We start from the raw sequence: 16,611 nt of genomic DNA on the forward strand, positions 1-16,611 counted from the left end.
ATTTAGTGATTAATTCCTTCTCTTATTCTCGCACTCACAGGGGAGATATGGATAAACAAAATTAGTATCTTTTAAATTGATGCATGATTGGATAGATTTGTGGGTTCAGGGTATTGATTTCTGTTTGCAGTTGCATTTCCTTCACCTGAAATATCCCACAGATTGACAACTGAGGTGATACAGTCTCTTATTATTAACTAGTCAGACTGATTATTTCTAGATTGAGCAAGGAAACAGTTACTGTGTAATACTGACTGGCACTTGTCATTAGTCCTTGCCTATCTGTCAGTGTTCACAGGATCATTCTAGGACCTTCTGTTCTGCAGAAAGCAGGTTTACACCAACTCACTGGAGGCTAAAATGGACAGCATGCCACCTCAGCAGTGTCTCATTTGAGAGCTTCATTTGCACAGACTCTAAAGGGGGCCTTTTGTACAAGAAAATGCCTGAATTCTTTACACTGTGTGTGTGTGTGTGTGTGTGTGTGTGTGCACGCACATACACAAACAGAAACAAATTAGGAGCTTATAACCTTCAATGTTGGATTTTTGAAATGTTTCTGATAAATGTTTTCCAGATTGACAGGTTATATGATTGGAAGAAGAGTCCTGATTCTGATGTGGCTGTTACTTTAAAAAAGCAGAAGAAGAATACAAAGGATGAATTTGAGGAGCGTGCAAAGGCCATTATTGTAGAATTTGCACAGCAGGTAGGGAGGATGTCCCCTCTCAGCTGGGTACTTTTTTCACTCTCCTGTGTTTTGCTGTTTTATTGTCAGTTTCTCTGAGATGGGGTTTTGCTGTTTGCAGGCTGGTGTTAAACCCCTGATCTTCCTTCCTGAGCCTTCTGTCTGACTTTTCCATTTTTAACACCAGACACTGGGTTTGACAGCTCTCTCTCTCTGCAGCCGAGCATTCTCATAAACTACACTGATTTAGAAATTGTGTTTTCCTTTTTCTCTAAATGTCTATACAGTTATTTCTGGATTGTGTTCGTTTAGGGGTTTTTGTTTAATGCAGGGCTTGAGTGTTCAGATAAGCACTTACTTACTGACCAGCGGTACTTCGTTTCTCTGGGTGTATTTGTGGAATTTAAAAATAACTAGGCCTGGCCCTTCTGTTAACAGTGCTCTGTACTGCTCTCGCTTCTAGGGTTTGAATGCTGCTTTGTTTTATGAGAATAAAGATCCCCGCACTTTCGTGTCCTTGGTACCTACCTCTGCACATACTGGTGATGGCATGGGGAGTCTCATCTACCTTCTTGTGGAGTTAACTCAAACCATGTTGAGCAAGAGGCTTGCACACTGTGAAGAGCTGAGAGCACAAGTCATGGAGGTAATCATCAGGCTTCCTTCCCACTCTACACCCCTTTAGTAGTGGATATACACTGCTTTTAGATATAGATAGATAGATAGATAGATAGATAGATAGATAGATAGATAGATAGATAGATAGATATAGATATCTATCTATATCAGATATATCTATATCTATATCTATCTATATCTATATGTATGTGTATATATATATATATATATGTGTGTGTATGTATGTGTATATTATACGTGTGTATATTATATGTGTGTGTGTGTTGTTTGTTTGAAAACAGGTTAAAGCTCTCCCAGGAATGGGCACAACAATAGATGTCATATTGATCAATGGACGTTTGAAGGAAGGGGATACAATCATTGTCCCTGGAGTAGAAGGGCCTATTGTCACTCAGATTCGAGGCCTCCTTTTACCTCCTCCTATGAAGGAATTACGTGTGAAGGTAAGCCAAGGTGGCGGGCGTGGACATGGGGACTTCACAATGCTTATATCTACAGATGCCATTCTGTCTTTCTGAGGGCTGCTTGGCGTAACACACAGCACACATTTGTCCCTGTCCCTGTCCCTGTGTTACTGCAGAAGTGGACATGGGTAGTCAGGTTACTAGGACTTCCTAAGGCTAGACAGCCTTGGGTGCTGCATGGAGAGTCATGACTAACAGAGTTTTCCTGTAGAAGTGGAGCCATTCTTGGTGCTGCCCCTGCCCCTTCTTAACTGAAAAGCACCTCCAATTTATAATCCACTCTGTGACTTGGTTGTGCTGTCCATTCTGCGGGCATGGAAAGTACACTTCTTTGTGCACCTTCTGCTAACTTGGGCCTGTTTTCCCAGTGTGTGCAGGACAGATCTCACTGTTGCCCCAACAGGAGTTAGAATCCTCCATCTTTCAGTCTGACATCTGTGCTTGCTCTGAGCCACATCCCTTTCTCCTTCCTCTGTCCTGGTAGGCGTAGCTGACTGCAGTTGGCTCACTCACCTCTGCCAGCAGAGCTTTGTATTTATTCCTTGTTTATCCTCTCCCTTTCACCGTCCCATTTTTTTCCATAGATTTTGTAGTTCTGAATAGTTCTGTTTTTACTTTTTATGTGTTGCAGTATCTTCTGACTTCCCTTTCCTGTGTTATTTTGAGAAACAGACTGTGCTGTGGGTATTGTTTCATGTGCAGAGTTTAAGAACTCTTTCTCCATATGGTCACAAAATAAATCAGTGCTACCACTTTTGAGAAATTCAATGGAAACTTTTTTTCTCTAGAACCAATATGAAAAGCATAAAGAAGTCGAAGCAGCTCAGGGAGTGAAGATTCTTGGGAAAGACCTTGAGAAAACACTGGCTGGTTTACCTCTCCTAGTGGCCTACAAGGATGATGAAATCCCAGTTCTCAAAGTAAGTTCATTAGCTTTTTTTTTTTTCCAATGCTGTTGAGACGAACCAGTTTCCCTCTCAGTAGCCCCGTCTAACCTTGAATTCATCATCTTTGTGCTTTAGCCATACATCTTTTTTTACCTAGAGATGTCTCTTTGTCATAATCAAGTCTATTGTATTGGGATTGTTCAGGTCCTGTTTAACCATACTGTTGAGGCATCATGGGTGTAAATTCCTGTCATTTATAGGAGGCACAGTCTTAAAGCAGACTTCCTTATCCTGGCTCGTACAATCTTTACACCCTGTTCTGTGATGTTCCCAGAGCTTGGGTGCAGGCAGTGGTTACACTGTACATGTATCCTTTTGAGGCTAGGTTCCCATGATCCATTGATCTCTGAATTAAGACTTACCATGATTTCTCTACTAGCCTGAAACTTGTTTGATGTGAGGTGAGACTTACTGTGAACCCCAGATGTGCATTAGAATGCAGTTAGGAATGATGCTGGTCTGGACGTGATCTTCTCGGTGGGTGGCTAGGGTTTCAGTACTGAGTTCCCTACTGCTGAGTGGGCCTAGTCCCCTTAGACAGCTCTTGTTTACTTACCACCACTGTATAGATGTCAGTCACTACTATAAACTTTTAGGGACATCTTACCATTGTTGTAGTTCATAGACACCACTGCTGGATGGGACTCTTGTGTTTGTGTGTGCACACATATGTAAGTATGGAAGTAATGTTGTGTGGGTCCTGTTTAGTCATACTGTTGAGGTATCAGGGACATGGTCTGATTGTGCCACTAAAGATGGCCTGCAGGCCTTTAGAAAGGATACTCTTATAGAGGATCGCCCATGTGGTGACTCCCAACTATCTCCAACTCCAGTTCCAGGGATCTCACTCCTCTTCCTTACCTCAATGGGCACCAGGCATGCATATGATGCACATAATACATGCAAGCCAGGCTTTCATACTCATAAATCTAAGTTTTAAAACGTGTGTGTGTGTGTGTGTGTGTGTGTGTGTGTGTTACATAATTATTTTGGGTCAATATAACCCATTCCTTGAGGCTTTATCAAACATCCTCTTGCCTGCTGTTCTCCTTTCCACAGTGTTTTGTAAAGTGGTAGGGATGCTCACTGAAATAGACATCTTGTAAAGGCCATCTACTGTCCTTTTTCAGAAAAGTGGTTTCTTTCAAATTATTTGTTTGTACTATCATGAAGTTGTATAAGTTTATGTGCATGATTTTAAATGTTCATTTTCCTAATTTAAAAAACCCAGGCCAATGACTGGGAAGCAGCAGTTGTTAGTATACTTGCACACATGAAGCCCTGGGTTGGATCTCAGCACTGCATAAAACCAAGTAGAGCAGTGTGTGACTGATCCAGTGCCTGGGAGGTGGAGGGAGTTAGAGCAGAAGCTGTGGCTGTCGTTGATTGCACTGGTAATTCAAGGTGACTGCAGGCTTCATAAAACCACATTTCAAATGTGGGAAGAAAAGGCCAAAAGCCCTTTAAAAGTAAATGGTCTGGAGAGATGGCTTAGCATTTAAGAGCACATTGGATCGAGTATTCACATCTGGTAGCTCTAGGGGGATCCAGTGCCTCTGGCCTCTAAGGACACAGCACTTACGCACTTGCACCCACACACAGACATAAACACTGTTTTTGGTATGTTTATTTCAGTTTTGCATTGTAAGTCTTCTATGTAGCTCAGCCTGGCCTTAGACTTGTAGTGCTGTCCAAGCTGATCTTGAACTTGCCGTTTTCACGCTTTAACCTCCTATGTGCTGGGGTTATGCCACTGGCTGTTTTAATTTCAGATCCCTTAATAAGATCAGTTGGCCCATATCCAATGAAAAGCAGACTCTAGTCATAGTTTATTTGCTTGCCAAAGAGAAAATAGAACTGTTGTTTGCTGCCAGGCATACAGGCCTGTAAGCCACCTTCAGTATTTAGGCAGAATCGGGTCATGTCATTAAGAGAATATACTACCTCAGGCCTGAGTGTGCAGTGGATTTATCTCCAGTGAGATGATGAGTTCGGTAACATTCGAGGCTTGGGGTTGCCACACAATTGAGTGATCCTCATGAAGGATGGCATTCTTCCCAGTCATCTACTCTCTTTACTAAGTGCTGCAGAGATTTAGTATATTTTCCATTAGCGTAAGGCAGAGATGAAATGCATTAGAATAGGGTAGGGTGGCTTATGCCAGTCTCTCTTCTACAACAGACTGCTATGCCCTAATCCAATGCTTTCAGGTGGGTGAAAGTTAATATTAGGATGAAGATAAAGGTGTACTTTGTCATGTTTGATGTTTTCAAGGATGAATTGATCCATGAGTTAAAGCAGACACTAAATGCTATCAAACTAGAAGAAAAAGGAGTTTATGTCCAGGCATCTACACTGGGCTCTTTGGAAGCTCTTCTTGAATTTCTGAAAACATCAGAGGTGCCAGTAAGTAGCTACCCAGCTTTGTAAGCATATGGTGGTCATGATGGATTGTTACAATTACCTGATGCATGCAGGTAAACCTGGAAACTCTTTTACAGTATGCGGGAATTAACATTGGCCCAGTCCATAAAAAGGACGTTATGAAGGCTTCAGTGATGTTGGAACATGATCCCCAGTAAGTACTCTCTGCCTGTGATTGTCTCCAGGCTCTTTAGTGTGACTTACTCCTTCTCACTGAATGATCTTTGATGTTCCCATGTTTCAGGTATGCAGTAATTTTGGCCTTTGATGTAAGAATTGAACGGGACGCACAAGAGATGGCTGATAGTTTGGGAGTTAGAATCTTTAGTGCAGAAATTATTTATCACTTATTTGATGCCTTTACAAAATACAGACAAGACTACAAAAAACAAAAACAAGAAGAATTTAAGTAAGTTGGTGTTTTTATTTACTTTGATAAGAATGCAGACAATAGTATTAGCTGTGTTCTGAAGTGATATGTAATGACCCAGGAGCTGCTTTCTGGAACAAATATTCCTGTGTGTGTTTATGTATGTGTATGCATGTGGTAAGAGGGTGGCAGTGGGAGAGAGGAGCCCTTTTAATTTCGAATTTTCAACTTGGTGGGTTTAGGTCACCTTTGTGTAAACTAGAAAACATGCCAGAGGATTCTGAGGGAGACCAAGACACTCTTCTATAGACCTTACAAGGTAGTTGTGTCCATGCTACCTGAGGAGTCTGCAGGGCTTTAACTAGGCTTCCTCCTCCTGGGCCTTATCCTTGAGAGAGGCACCAGTAAGTGTGTGAGTAGAGTACTCTAAAGCAGATGCAGAGGATGGCCGTGATTGGGGAAGCCATCTCCTCTGGGCTGCTTGTTGGGACTAACAGTCAGAAGCAGACTGTGTGTGGTGTGCATACACAGAACAATACTTATGGCAACCAAACCACACTGGCAGAGTGTACTTCAGAAAGCAGGGCAGTTATTAAGTTGGAGTACAGGAGTAATATCCTAGGCTGCAGGAAAGGTTGAGCTTTTATGGGTTTACTTCCCCCGTCCCTGCCAAGTCAGGGCATGATTACATTGGGGGGGGGGGTACTTTAGTTACATGGACTGCTATATGGTTGGGAAGTCTTGAGGTTACCAGAGTTCCCTAGGAAACAGAAGCTCAGGACTTAAAATTGTCCTAATGTGCTTCCAGCACATGAATGACAAGGACAGGAACTTTGTGGTAGCTTTTTTTGAAAACACTAGGAATATGAAGAAGAGGAATATATAGTTGGATGACTACGTGCATGACAGACATGTCAACAAGTTCTGCCCATGTTCTAAACTCCAGGACATGGTTAGCAGAATGTTACCTTTGGGGGCAAGGCATCATCATCTAGCTGGAGCATGAACATGTTCCTTGACGTAGCTTTGAACTGGGTTAGAGCTTTGTGGCATTCATCCACACATCTACACTTGCTTTCTGTTCATCGAATTGGTGAGCTTGAGGGGTTTTTTTGCTTTCTTTTTACTTTCAGGCACATAGCAGTATTTCCCTGCAAGATGAAAATCCTCCCTCAATACATTTTCAATTCTCGAGATCCAATAGTAATAGGGGTCACTGTGGAGGCTGGTCAAGTGAAACAAGGAACACCTATGTGCGTTCCAAGCAAAAATGTAAGTTCCAGGCCAACATCAGTGTTCTTATCTCAAGCAAGTGGTATTCATCCTTGGTAACTAACTGTTGATGCTCTGTCTTCCCCTAGGTGGTATCACTTCAGTAATGTCTGTCTGCAGTCCTCATTCACATGTTTGCTTACTCCTAGACAGATATATGTTGTAATCTCAGTGGAGATGTGAAGAGTCCAGCTCAAATGTGTTAGGAACATTATTCATTTGTATTTGTCCGTTCCCTCCTCTATAGACAGACTTATTGAAAGGGAACCTTCAAGGGAATTCCAACACTATGCAGATCACCAAAACATTATGTCTCAGTGACACTGACCCCATTGGATTTACTTTGGAAAAGGCAACAAACTTGTTCTCCTTCTGCTTCTCGCAGGGCAGTGGCTACTGGTCATGTGCTACCTACTGTCAAGAAATGGCCTTCGGAATCTTAATTTTGGGATAGTGATCTAGGCTCACCTAGTACTTTTCTGGCCATGGTGGCACAAAGAACTTGCTGTTGGCTCTGTGCCTCAGATGCCTCCTGTGCCTCCATCTTTCTGGCTTATTTGTGACTAGCTGTATGTCCTATCACAGCCTGAGAGTTTATAGCAGGACCACAAAATGACACTGGGGCAACAGACTGGCAAGTCTTCAGAGAGTTGTTTGGTTTTGGCTGCCGTCTTGGGGGGGGGGGGGTAGGTGGGGTGATGTGGAGAAATTACTGTGGACACTGCAGGCTTAGACCAAGTTCAGCTGTCATCATAACCTATGTGAGTCTCTGACATTGATCTTTCTCTTACAGTTTGTTGACATTGGGATAGTAACAAGCATTGAAATAAACCACAAACAGGTGGATGTTGCAAAAAAAGGACAAGAGGTCTGTGTCAAAATAGAACCTATCCCTGGGGAATCTCCCAAAATGTTTGGGAGACATTTCGAAGCTACAGACATACTTGTCAGTAAGGTAAGTATTTTAATTAGCAAAAGTACCATATTTTCAGACTGAAAACTTCAGAAATCTTAGTTCCCTTTATCCATCTGGTTGCCTATTACAGTGGCCCAGAGAACCAAAATATGGCTTTGGGAACATCAGGTGTTGATTCTGATAGAGCCACAACTCACAGATATGGGCTCTCCCTCTGAAAGCAGGCTGCAAAACACTGCCTTTCTGTTGCTTAAGTGACATTTGGGACCACTGGCTTTCTTTCATTGACACAGTTGTTGCACCTTTGGCTCACCCTGTTTGTGCCTGGGCTATTGCAGATCAGCCGGCAGTCCATCGATGCACTCAAAGACTGGTTCAGAGATGAAATGCAGAAGAGTGACTGGCAGCTTATTGTGGAGCTGAAGAAAGTATTTGAAATCATCTAATTTTCCCACACGGGATAGAATTTGGAGTAAATGTAATATTATGTTGTGATATTACCAACGGAACAGACATTTGGACGCTGATGGACTTAGGTGTATAAAATGTTTTCCATGAGAAACCAAGCAACTTACACTGGTTTGACAGTGGTCAGTTCCCTGCCCCACAGTCCAGCGTGTCTGCACTCACCCACCCTTCCTTTAAGACTTGGCTGCTGTTTTAAAGTTTGCCCTTCCTTCAAATTTGGATTTTTATTACAAATCTAAATCTTTCAATTTTATACTGATTAAATCAGTCCTGCAGTATTTGATTAACCAAGCTTCTACAGATTTTGTGATTCTTGGGACTTTTCTGATGTAAGAAATAAGTTTATGGGTATTCTTTTCACAGTGACTTACCCTTCTCCCACCCCTAGCATTCCTTTGCCACATGCCCTTAGTGAATTTTCTAACTAGAAAATGTAGGTAGGGACTCTTATTCCCTTCTGCTTTGTGTGCAACCATGGCTGGCTGCAATTACTGCTTGTACTAGTCATGAGAGCTCATTGGAACAAACTGCCAATAAAGAGGAGCCATTGCAGTCCAGTAGGCTCTGCTAGGCCTCCATTCTAGCTCATCCTCAGCACCTGCTAACGCTTGCTCTCAGAGGGCGTTCTGCATACATTCCATTGTTTTCTGTCACTGTTTCTGCATGATTAGACCTCAGTGATTCATTCACACACCTCATGACTAGACTGCATAGTTATTCCTGAGGATCCAATAGCATCCTTTGAAGAAACCTGCTGTAGGAGAACTTGAAGTTCAGAGTGTTCATTCATTCAAAGTGTCCACTACAAATGAATGTATTATCTGTGTATTGTAAGAAATGTGTTATGACACAGCACACACTAGAGAAGATTATTTTCTCAACATCATCTTGGACTTGAGTTGTTAGGTAAATAAATCCCAAGCCAGGATTTTATTGGTTTGTGAACAAGAAAAAACTAGTAAAATGCTGGCATTGGACTGTTGGACACGTTTGCACATAAGTCTGTGTAGCAGGCTGGCTTAGAGGTCCAGCCTTTTAAGTAGAATAAACTGTTGCTAGTTCCTCCTATAGCTGAGATTGTTAGGGATTCACAAGAAAGAAAAAAAAACCCTGTACAAAATATACATACAGTTCTTTATTAAACAACTGTAAACACTTCACTGTAAAAATCCATAAAACTTTATAAACAAACGTTTTGTAAATAGAATCTATGCTACAAGTAAAAGAATTAACACAATTATTTACATGCAATACTGACAAATTTGGCACTTTTTTGAAAAGAAATGTACAAAACACTTGCTTAAAAAGAAATGTAGAATTATGAAAACTGAGAGCATCACTATCATGCACTTTGCAAATACCTCACAAGCACTGCTGGCACAGCGAGCACCAGGCTCTCTGGACAGTCAGTCAGGTCACTTTCAGTGTGCTTCCATACGTCTGCTGTAAAACCACCTGAACATTGTCAAGAATAAAGTCAAACGCCATGTTCCATACAGACTCCACCGACTGCTGCATCAACCTGAAGGTGAGGAAGAGGCACCATTGAAGAGAGAGCTCCAGCACACATGGTTGACCTTCAGAGTTATTTTTTAAAGATATTTTAAATTTTGAACTGGATACAGTGGTTCACGCCTATAATATCAGCCACTGAGTTTAAAGGCCAGCCCAGACACGAAAACCAAGTCTTAAGACCTATTAGGGCACTCAGAAGCATTTCATGGTCATTTGTGTATTGGACATAACCATGGGAATGGTTATTTTTAACTTAGTATTCCTGTCACCATTATATGGCATTTAAAACCAGGAACCTTAAAAACTTGTTCTATCTATATGCCCTCAATTGATTGTTGGGACATGCTTTTTTTTTTCCTCTTTAAGTAAAAAATTTAATAAATTACCTTTTCATGTATTTTATAACAAGATCCAATTTTTCCAAATCTTTCTCCTCTATGAGGTCAGTGCAGTATCTCACAACCTGCAGGATGTCTTCTTCCATCGGATCTAGGGAGGAGGAAAAGCCCAGGTGAGGACCCAACACACCTTACAGCTAAACACAGCTCAGAATGTTAGACAAGGGGCTGGATCCGTTGTGCTCCTTTCCTGTTCTCGAGTCACAGAGCGACCACACAAACCTGAGATAGTAGTGATCCACTCTTTGAGCAAGGTCTTCACATCGCTGAATTCCACAGCTCCAGCTAGGTTGGGTGCTACTGGTCTAAAACAGCTGGTGTGGCCCGGTGGTAAGCTAGATAGGTCCTGTGCACCAGGGGTGGAAGCCGAAACTTCTTCCTGTTGAGAAAGTAAACGAGAATGCTGTATTCAGACAGTATCAAGTACATTAAAAATCTATTAACAGTATTTTGTTCCATTTACCAGGGGTCTCTCCGAAGCCATTCCTTCATGTTGTAGAAAACCATCCATTAACTTCTGGGGGCTCCCATATGCCCCTGGCAGATATTTTGCAGGACTGCTGAGCAGCTTATTTTTCAAAGGACTCTTTCTGGGAGAACCAATGGGGTTCTTCCTCTTGTTCCTCTTGTCTTTCATTGCTGGTGGCTTTAGCTGAAGTAAAGGATTCTTTGGCACTAAAAGAAGAGGTATGAGGGCCTCAAAATGAAATAAAGGTAATACCATTGACTCTGTCCTTCCAACCCACCCTAGGAGGCCAGGCAGGCCGTGGCTTAAGGAATAAAGTCCTCCGAGCTCAGCTATATGACGTAGTATTCTCATTTAGCAATTATTTAGGTTTAATGAATGTGTGTTCAGGGACTCGTGTTTTGAGATCTCCTGTTTTTGAACCCACATTCTTTCAAATAGTCTCAAAGGACAAGTACCTTGACTTGTATCTCCTGTTTTTGAACCCACATTCTTTCAAATAGTCTCAAAGGACAAGTACCTTGACTTGTATCTAAAAATACTGAGACCAGCACAAGTACTAACCAGCAGTGACTTTACAACACTCGGACTTTACAACAACATTTCAGTTACTCTCTAGGATGAAGAGTTATAACACAATGATGTCCCTTTTTGGGACATGACAGTTCTCTCTGCTTACCAGATGTACTGGCTGGCTGCTGATGAGTAGTGTCCTCTCCCTGCCTTTGTCTTTGATCATATGCTGCTTTCAGCTCCTTTTGAAGCTCAGCAGGAAGGGCAGCAAAGACATCAGGGTCCACCTAGTGCAAGGAGAGTCACACCTAAGTTAATTCTGGAGGATAGCTAGACTGTTTTCAAATCACTTTCACAGCAAAGCTAGGACAAAACCTTCCAAGAGACTGGAAATGAGCAATCCAATTTCTGTGCTAACTGATCAGAACAAGATACTCGGTTACAAAATGGGAAGTCAAAAACACATGCACACTTCTGGGCATCTTCCCCCTATCCCCCCTATTCTGTGTGGACCAATAAAGTCAATAAAGAGTGTTCTTTCAGAAGCTTTAGGTACTGACACCTGCCTCCCATGTCTCTTCCCTCTGGGGCTGAGGTGCCAACTACTGTCTGCAGATGTACAAGCTCCTCAGGAATTAGAGGAGGGGACAGGTGAGAAAAGCATGACTGAACATCAACATACTTGTGAGAATGCTGGAAGGGCAATGACGCTAATCCTGGTGTCACTATTACTAGGTTCTTGAGGCTCTGGGATCTGTAATAAAACTGTGCCAACAGGATGTGGCAACACCCCGGAACTGCAGCCGTTCACTGGTTCTTTCTTCTTTCCACGTGGCTCTCCTTGCTGAGCGGCATAAACTTGTTCTATTTGTTCCCGGAGATCAGGTGGGAGCGCTTCTAAAACAGACTGGTCAATCTATAAAATACCAAATGTGAACTTGATGCTCAGGAATGGAGGTTTCAGGAACAGTACAAGTTCAGACCACCAGTCCCTACCCCAGCTATCTTGATGGACACTGAAGCCCGGGTCTGAAGGTGAGTGCAGTGTAGGGGTCAGTAGAATACAACAGTCCACACATTACTCACAGAATACCTTACAGTAAGAACTCACCCATAGAAAGGGACAATAGAAATTACCTTTTCAGATGACAGATTCCCCCCCCCAAATATTATCATCCTAAACTTAAAAGTATTTTTTGTTGTTGTTCGTTTGTTTTTGTTTTTGTTTTTTTTTTTTTCGTTTTTCAAGACAGGGTTTCTCTGTGTAGCCCTGGCTGTCCTGGAACTCACTCTGTAGACCAGGCTGGCCTCGAACTCAGAAATCCNTTAAAGGCGTGCGCCACCACTGCCCGCATTAAAAGTATTAAGAAAAAAAGGTATTTATACAAGCATTAGGGTATCTACCTCAAGCCTAAGAACTGCCTCTTTCCTTAGATCTGGAGGCAGCATTTTCATTTTTTACCCTGCCCCATGTGAAATCATGCAAAAAGATGATGGGATACACCTGACACAAAGCAGACTAGCAAACAAGGGAACCTGCACAAGTGGGAGGGGCTTAAGTGAGAACAGTAAGACACATGAAGTTGACTTTGTATGCTGAACAACAAAGGAAGAATATCACTTTTGTTAGTACAAAACTGACTTAAGGATCAAAGCCCATACCTGGGATGGTGATGGGACCTCTATACTGAGGTTCAGCCTTGATGGTCCACTGACAGGAGAGTGCAGGCCATTCCATTTCCTGGAACACTCTCCGCTGTTAGCATCAGGACTGACACTAGCTGCCAGATGTGCAGAAAGCGGAGACGGTAAACCACAAGCTCTAGAGGTGGAGGATACTTCCATATCCACAGCACCTAGAAGCACTACAGTTGTAGGAAACAGAAATCAAACAGCCTCTTTAGCTCACGGGAAGGGGGAGAACAGCCAAGCCCCTCCCCATCACTTCATTTTTTTCCTTACAAATAGTTTTAGATTCATAATTTAGAATGTAATTTTACTTTAAAAAACAAACAAACAAACAAACAAACAAATGAAATGGCACAAACCCATGTGGATTTAAAATGGAACTCCTTACTCCCCGAGGACTTCGTGGAGCAGAAAGCAGCCGCACACTGATGGCCACCCACCTTCCTTTTGCTCCTCTTCTGCGGGTTTCTTAGCTTTCTGAAGTTGGAAGAGATCACGGACAGAATGTGGCCAACCAGAGAAGAGGCTTGACTGAGCTGATGGACGACTTGAACATGTGGAAGGATTTGAATTAGCAGGAACCAACTGATGAACTTGAATACCAACCTAGAGTCAAAATAAAAGAGAATGGTTCTAAAGTAACAAAAGTGAAAAATAAGAATTCTAAACAAAATTCTCAGTTATTTGTTGGTGCTACCAACAATCCAGTTTCTAGAATAAAGGATCCATTGAAACAATGCAAACCAACAGCTTATGAGTTATCCCACAAACAACTTGTGGCTCAGTGACTTAAGTAGCTTTATCTTGATACAGAGTATGCATTCTTACCCAAACATGGTGGTGGGTAGTAAGACTTTTAAAATCAGACTACTCAAACAAGTGGATTTCAGTATTCCATAGGTTTTCTAGGTGGCTTTACAGGGTTTATTACATTTAAAGGGGAAAGGCTGATACAGTGAAAGCACAGAGGCCCATGACAACCAAAGTGCCTGTACCTACTCAAGTGTCTCACCAGCCCCAGCTGAGGCTTTAAATAGGATCTGTCTCTAAAGCTGGCAGGCTGGGTATAGCAGAGTGGTCCATGTATCTACTTAGCATGGTCAAAGTCTCCCTATAGTAGTAGAGTTACAGAGCTGAGGCAGGAACGCAGTGATATGGGTGCTCGTCCAGTGCTGGGAATAGGATGTGTAAGATTTGAATGGTATTGTGCAGAAGACAATCTACACAGTAACAGATCTAATCTGTCAGAACCAGCATGAGGAGGCTTGACGAGAAGTCCCGTTTCCTTCCATGGACTGCATGGAAGACGTTCAAATTGTGTCTGTAATGCGCCTGTACTACATCAGGACCAAGCCCAGACTTCATGCTACAGAAAGAAGGAGCCAGTGTGATACTCACCCCTCTCATATCCGATATATTTAGTTTCATTGTATGAAACATGTTTAGAGTAGCTTTCCCAATTGTTTTTGCACTATCTGTTGCCTGGTCCAGAGTTACAGTCCTGTAAGTATTAGAATTACATTCTTAAGCAAACAAATGTACATTCCATATATATTCACTAAAAGATATAAAACACTGCAAGGAGTTATTAATAATTGCCCTTATAGCAAGCCAGGAAGACCACCCACAAGCATAGAAACCATAACATTGGTGCTTTAAACAAGCCATGAAGACCCAAACCAAAAGTTGACAAATTTAGGCAAGGAAGTTTTTAGTTAACGCATGGAAAAAAAATGTATATATACATATACAATGTTGGGATTAAAACATATTAGACTACATGGTAGAAAGCCAGTTCTTCCCGGAAACACACTCTAAAATGGACCTGGTTCTTGCCTCCCTCCCACCTGCCCCCACAAAACTGCTTAAGAACCAGTTTCACACAGAAATGTCCATTATTGTTGCTTTCAATTTGTACATGAAATAAAGTATGTTGTTTTACTTTTTGCCTGTTCCCACAGTACATAATGTTTTCAATAACACACTAAGTTTCTGAATTAGAGACTTTATAAGAACAAACATGTTTGACATGAGCTCATCTTTACTGAAAACTCACATTATAACCCTTACTCATAGACTGATTGTTAAAGACACTGGCTTGTCAGAATGCAATTTGCTGAACAGAAGACCCACTTTACAAAGTGGTTTCATGTTGGTCATAAACATTAAGTGGTGTGCCCATCAAACATCATAGTTTTAAAGAACAGTTTTCTACAGCTTTCAGATAGGATTCTGGTGGCTCTAATGATTTACTCAGGAAACTCTGGAACATCCCAGTCAGTCTCTCACAAACCACACCCATTCCCTTGTCTTGCTAATGCTCAGCCCCTTTCCTTTCTAAATTCTCAAATTAACAGCCTGGAGACCTGAAGAAGACCTGACTTAGATGTGGTCTGTTCACAGTCATGCTCGTGTCTGTGATCTGGACCTAAAGAGACAGGGACAGGACCTGACTAGGTCACTGCTCTAGGAAGCAACTGATCCTGCTGTCCTGAACACTTGTTTAGAGAAGGGAGGAGCAAGTCTGGCCCGTTCAGAGCAGTTTAGCTTCTTGCCTGACCTTGTCTGTCATTTATGTTCCTGGCACTGGGATGCCACCGGCATGCCACCAGCTGGCAGACAGTAGAAGGGTACCAGCCTCTTGCATCACCAGGAACCGTGAACTAAATAAATCTTTTCTTTAAAAATTATCCATCGACATTCAGTATTTTGCAATAGGTATTAAACCTAAGTTAAGTGACCACGGGCTGTGGCCTGCCTCTGCAGGCTACTTAACACCAGGATTAGTAAGTTGTAACTGAAACTACTACTACTGATACTATGTTGTATGACTTATAATAAGCTGCACAGACTATAACTACCAACATTCTTTTCTTAAAGAATAAGTTTACCTGGCGATGTTATCACAAATTCCATGGCCTCCAAATTTTGCAGTTTCTACAGGGGCCCCTGGCTTCCGTACCATGATTTTCAGAGTCAGGCGTTTGCCCTTCATGCCAGCAGCTTCAAGTCGTCTTTGAATTTCTTCTGAAAGACTCAGAAGGAAAGCTTCTGCTTCTTTGGGCTACACAAAAACAAAGATGAAAAGCACTCTGATTCTTTTCCTTAACCTAATAGGTTCTTCTCAAGAGTCTTAGTTCTGCATATTGAGCACATCTTATTTCCCTATCATATGCATTGATTTAAAACAAACACTGTGCATACACCTTGACTGTGTGTTACTATAAGTGGTCATGTTCTCAGTGTACTAAGTACTCTATAAGGCATTTTCCTTTTTTACTTTTTTATGCTGTCACTGACCTGTTGCAAATATTAGTGTCCCTAATAACATGTGATAACATGTGAATTCCAACACTCTGTTAGATTCCTACATGAGAGTTCCAAAGAGCAAGAACTTGTCAGATCTCAAATCCTCGGGATGTACAGTGTATGGACCTAAATCCCAGAGAGGTACCCAAATGCAAATGTGCATTCAAGGGACAGGAAACACCAATTCACCTGCACTACTGCTGTAGAGGCAGGGTTTCTCAACCTGTGGGTCACAAGCCCTTTGGGAATCACATGACCCTTTTGCAGGGTCACCTAAGACCATCAAAAAACAATAGATATTAATATTACTATTCTTAATAGCAAAATTACAGTTATAAAGTAGCAATGAAAATAATTTTGTGGTTGGAGGTCACCACAGCATGAAAAACTGTATTAAAGGGTTGCAGTGGTAGAAGGCTGACAACCATTGAGGTATGAACAACAGAAGAGGCCAATTTTTAACTACAGTGTGAAACAATTCTTTGTTTTGCATTTATGGACAAAAAAATACAAGAATCATATGATCATCTCAA

The 16,611-nt window shown here is 41.9% G+C and overlaps 2 protein-coding genes across 6 annotated transcripts in view; one reads left to right on the forward strand and one right to left on the reverse strand.

Moving 5' to 3' along the window:
- Nucleotides 1-9,009, forward strand: part of Eif5b (eukaryotic translation initiation factor 5B) — a 49,465-nt gene extending 40,456 nt beyond the window's left edge. For both annotated transcript variants that reach the window (XM_021199205.1, XM_029539222.1), the window contains exons 15-24: nt 578-709; nt 1,152-1,334; nt 1,609-1,770; nt 2,580-2,711; nt 5,013-5,144; nt 5,240-5,316; nt 5,407-5,571; nt 6,666-6,804; nt 7,598-7,759; nt 8,059-9,009. In XM_021199205.1, the coding sequence (XP_021054864.1) occupies nt 578-709; nt 1,152-1,334; nt 1,609-1,770; nt 2,580-2,711; nt 5,013-5,144; nt 5,240-5,316; nt 5,407-5,571; nt 6,666-6,804; nt 7,598-7,759; nt 8,059-8,166 (1,392 nt within the window). In that variant the 3' untranslated portion in view covers nt 8,167-9,009. The remainder of the gene's footprint in view (nt 1-577; nt 710-1,151; nt 1,335-1,608; nt 1,771-2,579; nt 2,712-5,012; nt 5,145-5,239; nt 5,317-5,406; nt 5,572-6,665; nt 6,805-7,597; nt 7,760-8,058) is intronic.
- A 292-nt stretch (nt 9,010-9,301) lies between these two features.
- The window catches only part of Rev1 (REV1 DNA directed polymerase), a 75,171-nt gene continuing 67,861 nt past the window's right edge, over nt 9,302-16,611 (reverse strand). For 2 of the 4 annotated variants that reach the window (XM_021199202.1, XM_029539221.1), the window contains 10 exons: nt 15,661-15,833; nt 14,168-14,270; nt 13,210-13,375; nt 12,743-12,945; nt 11,763-11,996; nt 11,247-11,367; nt 10,565-10,776; nt 10,324-10,480; nt 10,090-10,192; nt 9,302-9,710 (listed from right to left, as the gene is read on the reverse strand). In XM_021199202.1, the coding sequence (XP_021054861.1) occupies nt 9,599-9,710; nt 10,090-10,192; nt 10,324-10,480; nt 10,565-10,776; nt 11,247-11,367; nt 11,763-11,996; nt 12,743-12,945; nt 13,210-13,375; nt 14,168-14,270; nt 15,661-15,833 (1,584 nt within the window). In that variant the 3' untranslated portion in view covers nt 9,302-9,598. The remainder of the gene's footprint in view (nt 9,711-10,089; nt 10,193-10,323; nt 10,481-10,564; nt 10,777-11,246; nt 11,368-11,762; nt 11,997-12,742; nt 12,946-13,209; nt 13,376-14,167; nt 14,271-15,660; nt 15,834-16,611) is intronic. The other 2 variants (XM_021199203.2, XM_021199204.1) reach the window with 1 other exon arrangement.

Source organism: Mus pahari, chromosome 5 (genome assembly GCF_900095145.1).
Source record: "Mus pahari chromosome 5, PAHARI_EIJ_v1.1, whole genome shotgun sequence".
Classification (NCBI taxonomy): domain Eukaryota; kingdom Metazoa; phylum Chordata; class Mammalia; order Rodentia; family Muridae; genus Mus; species Mus pahari.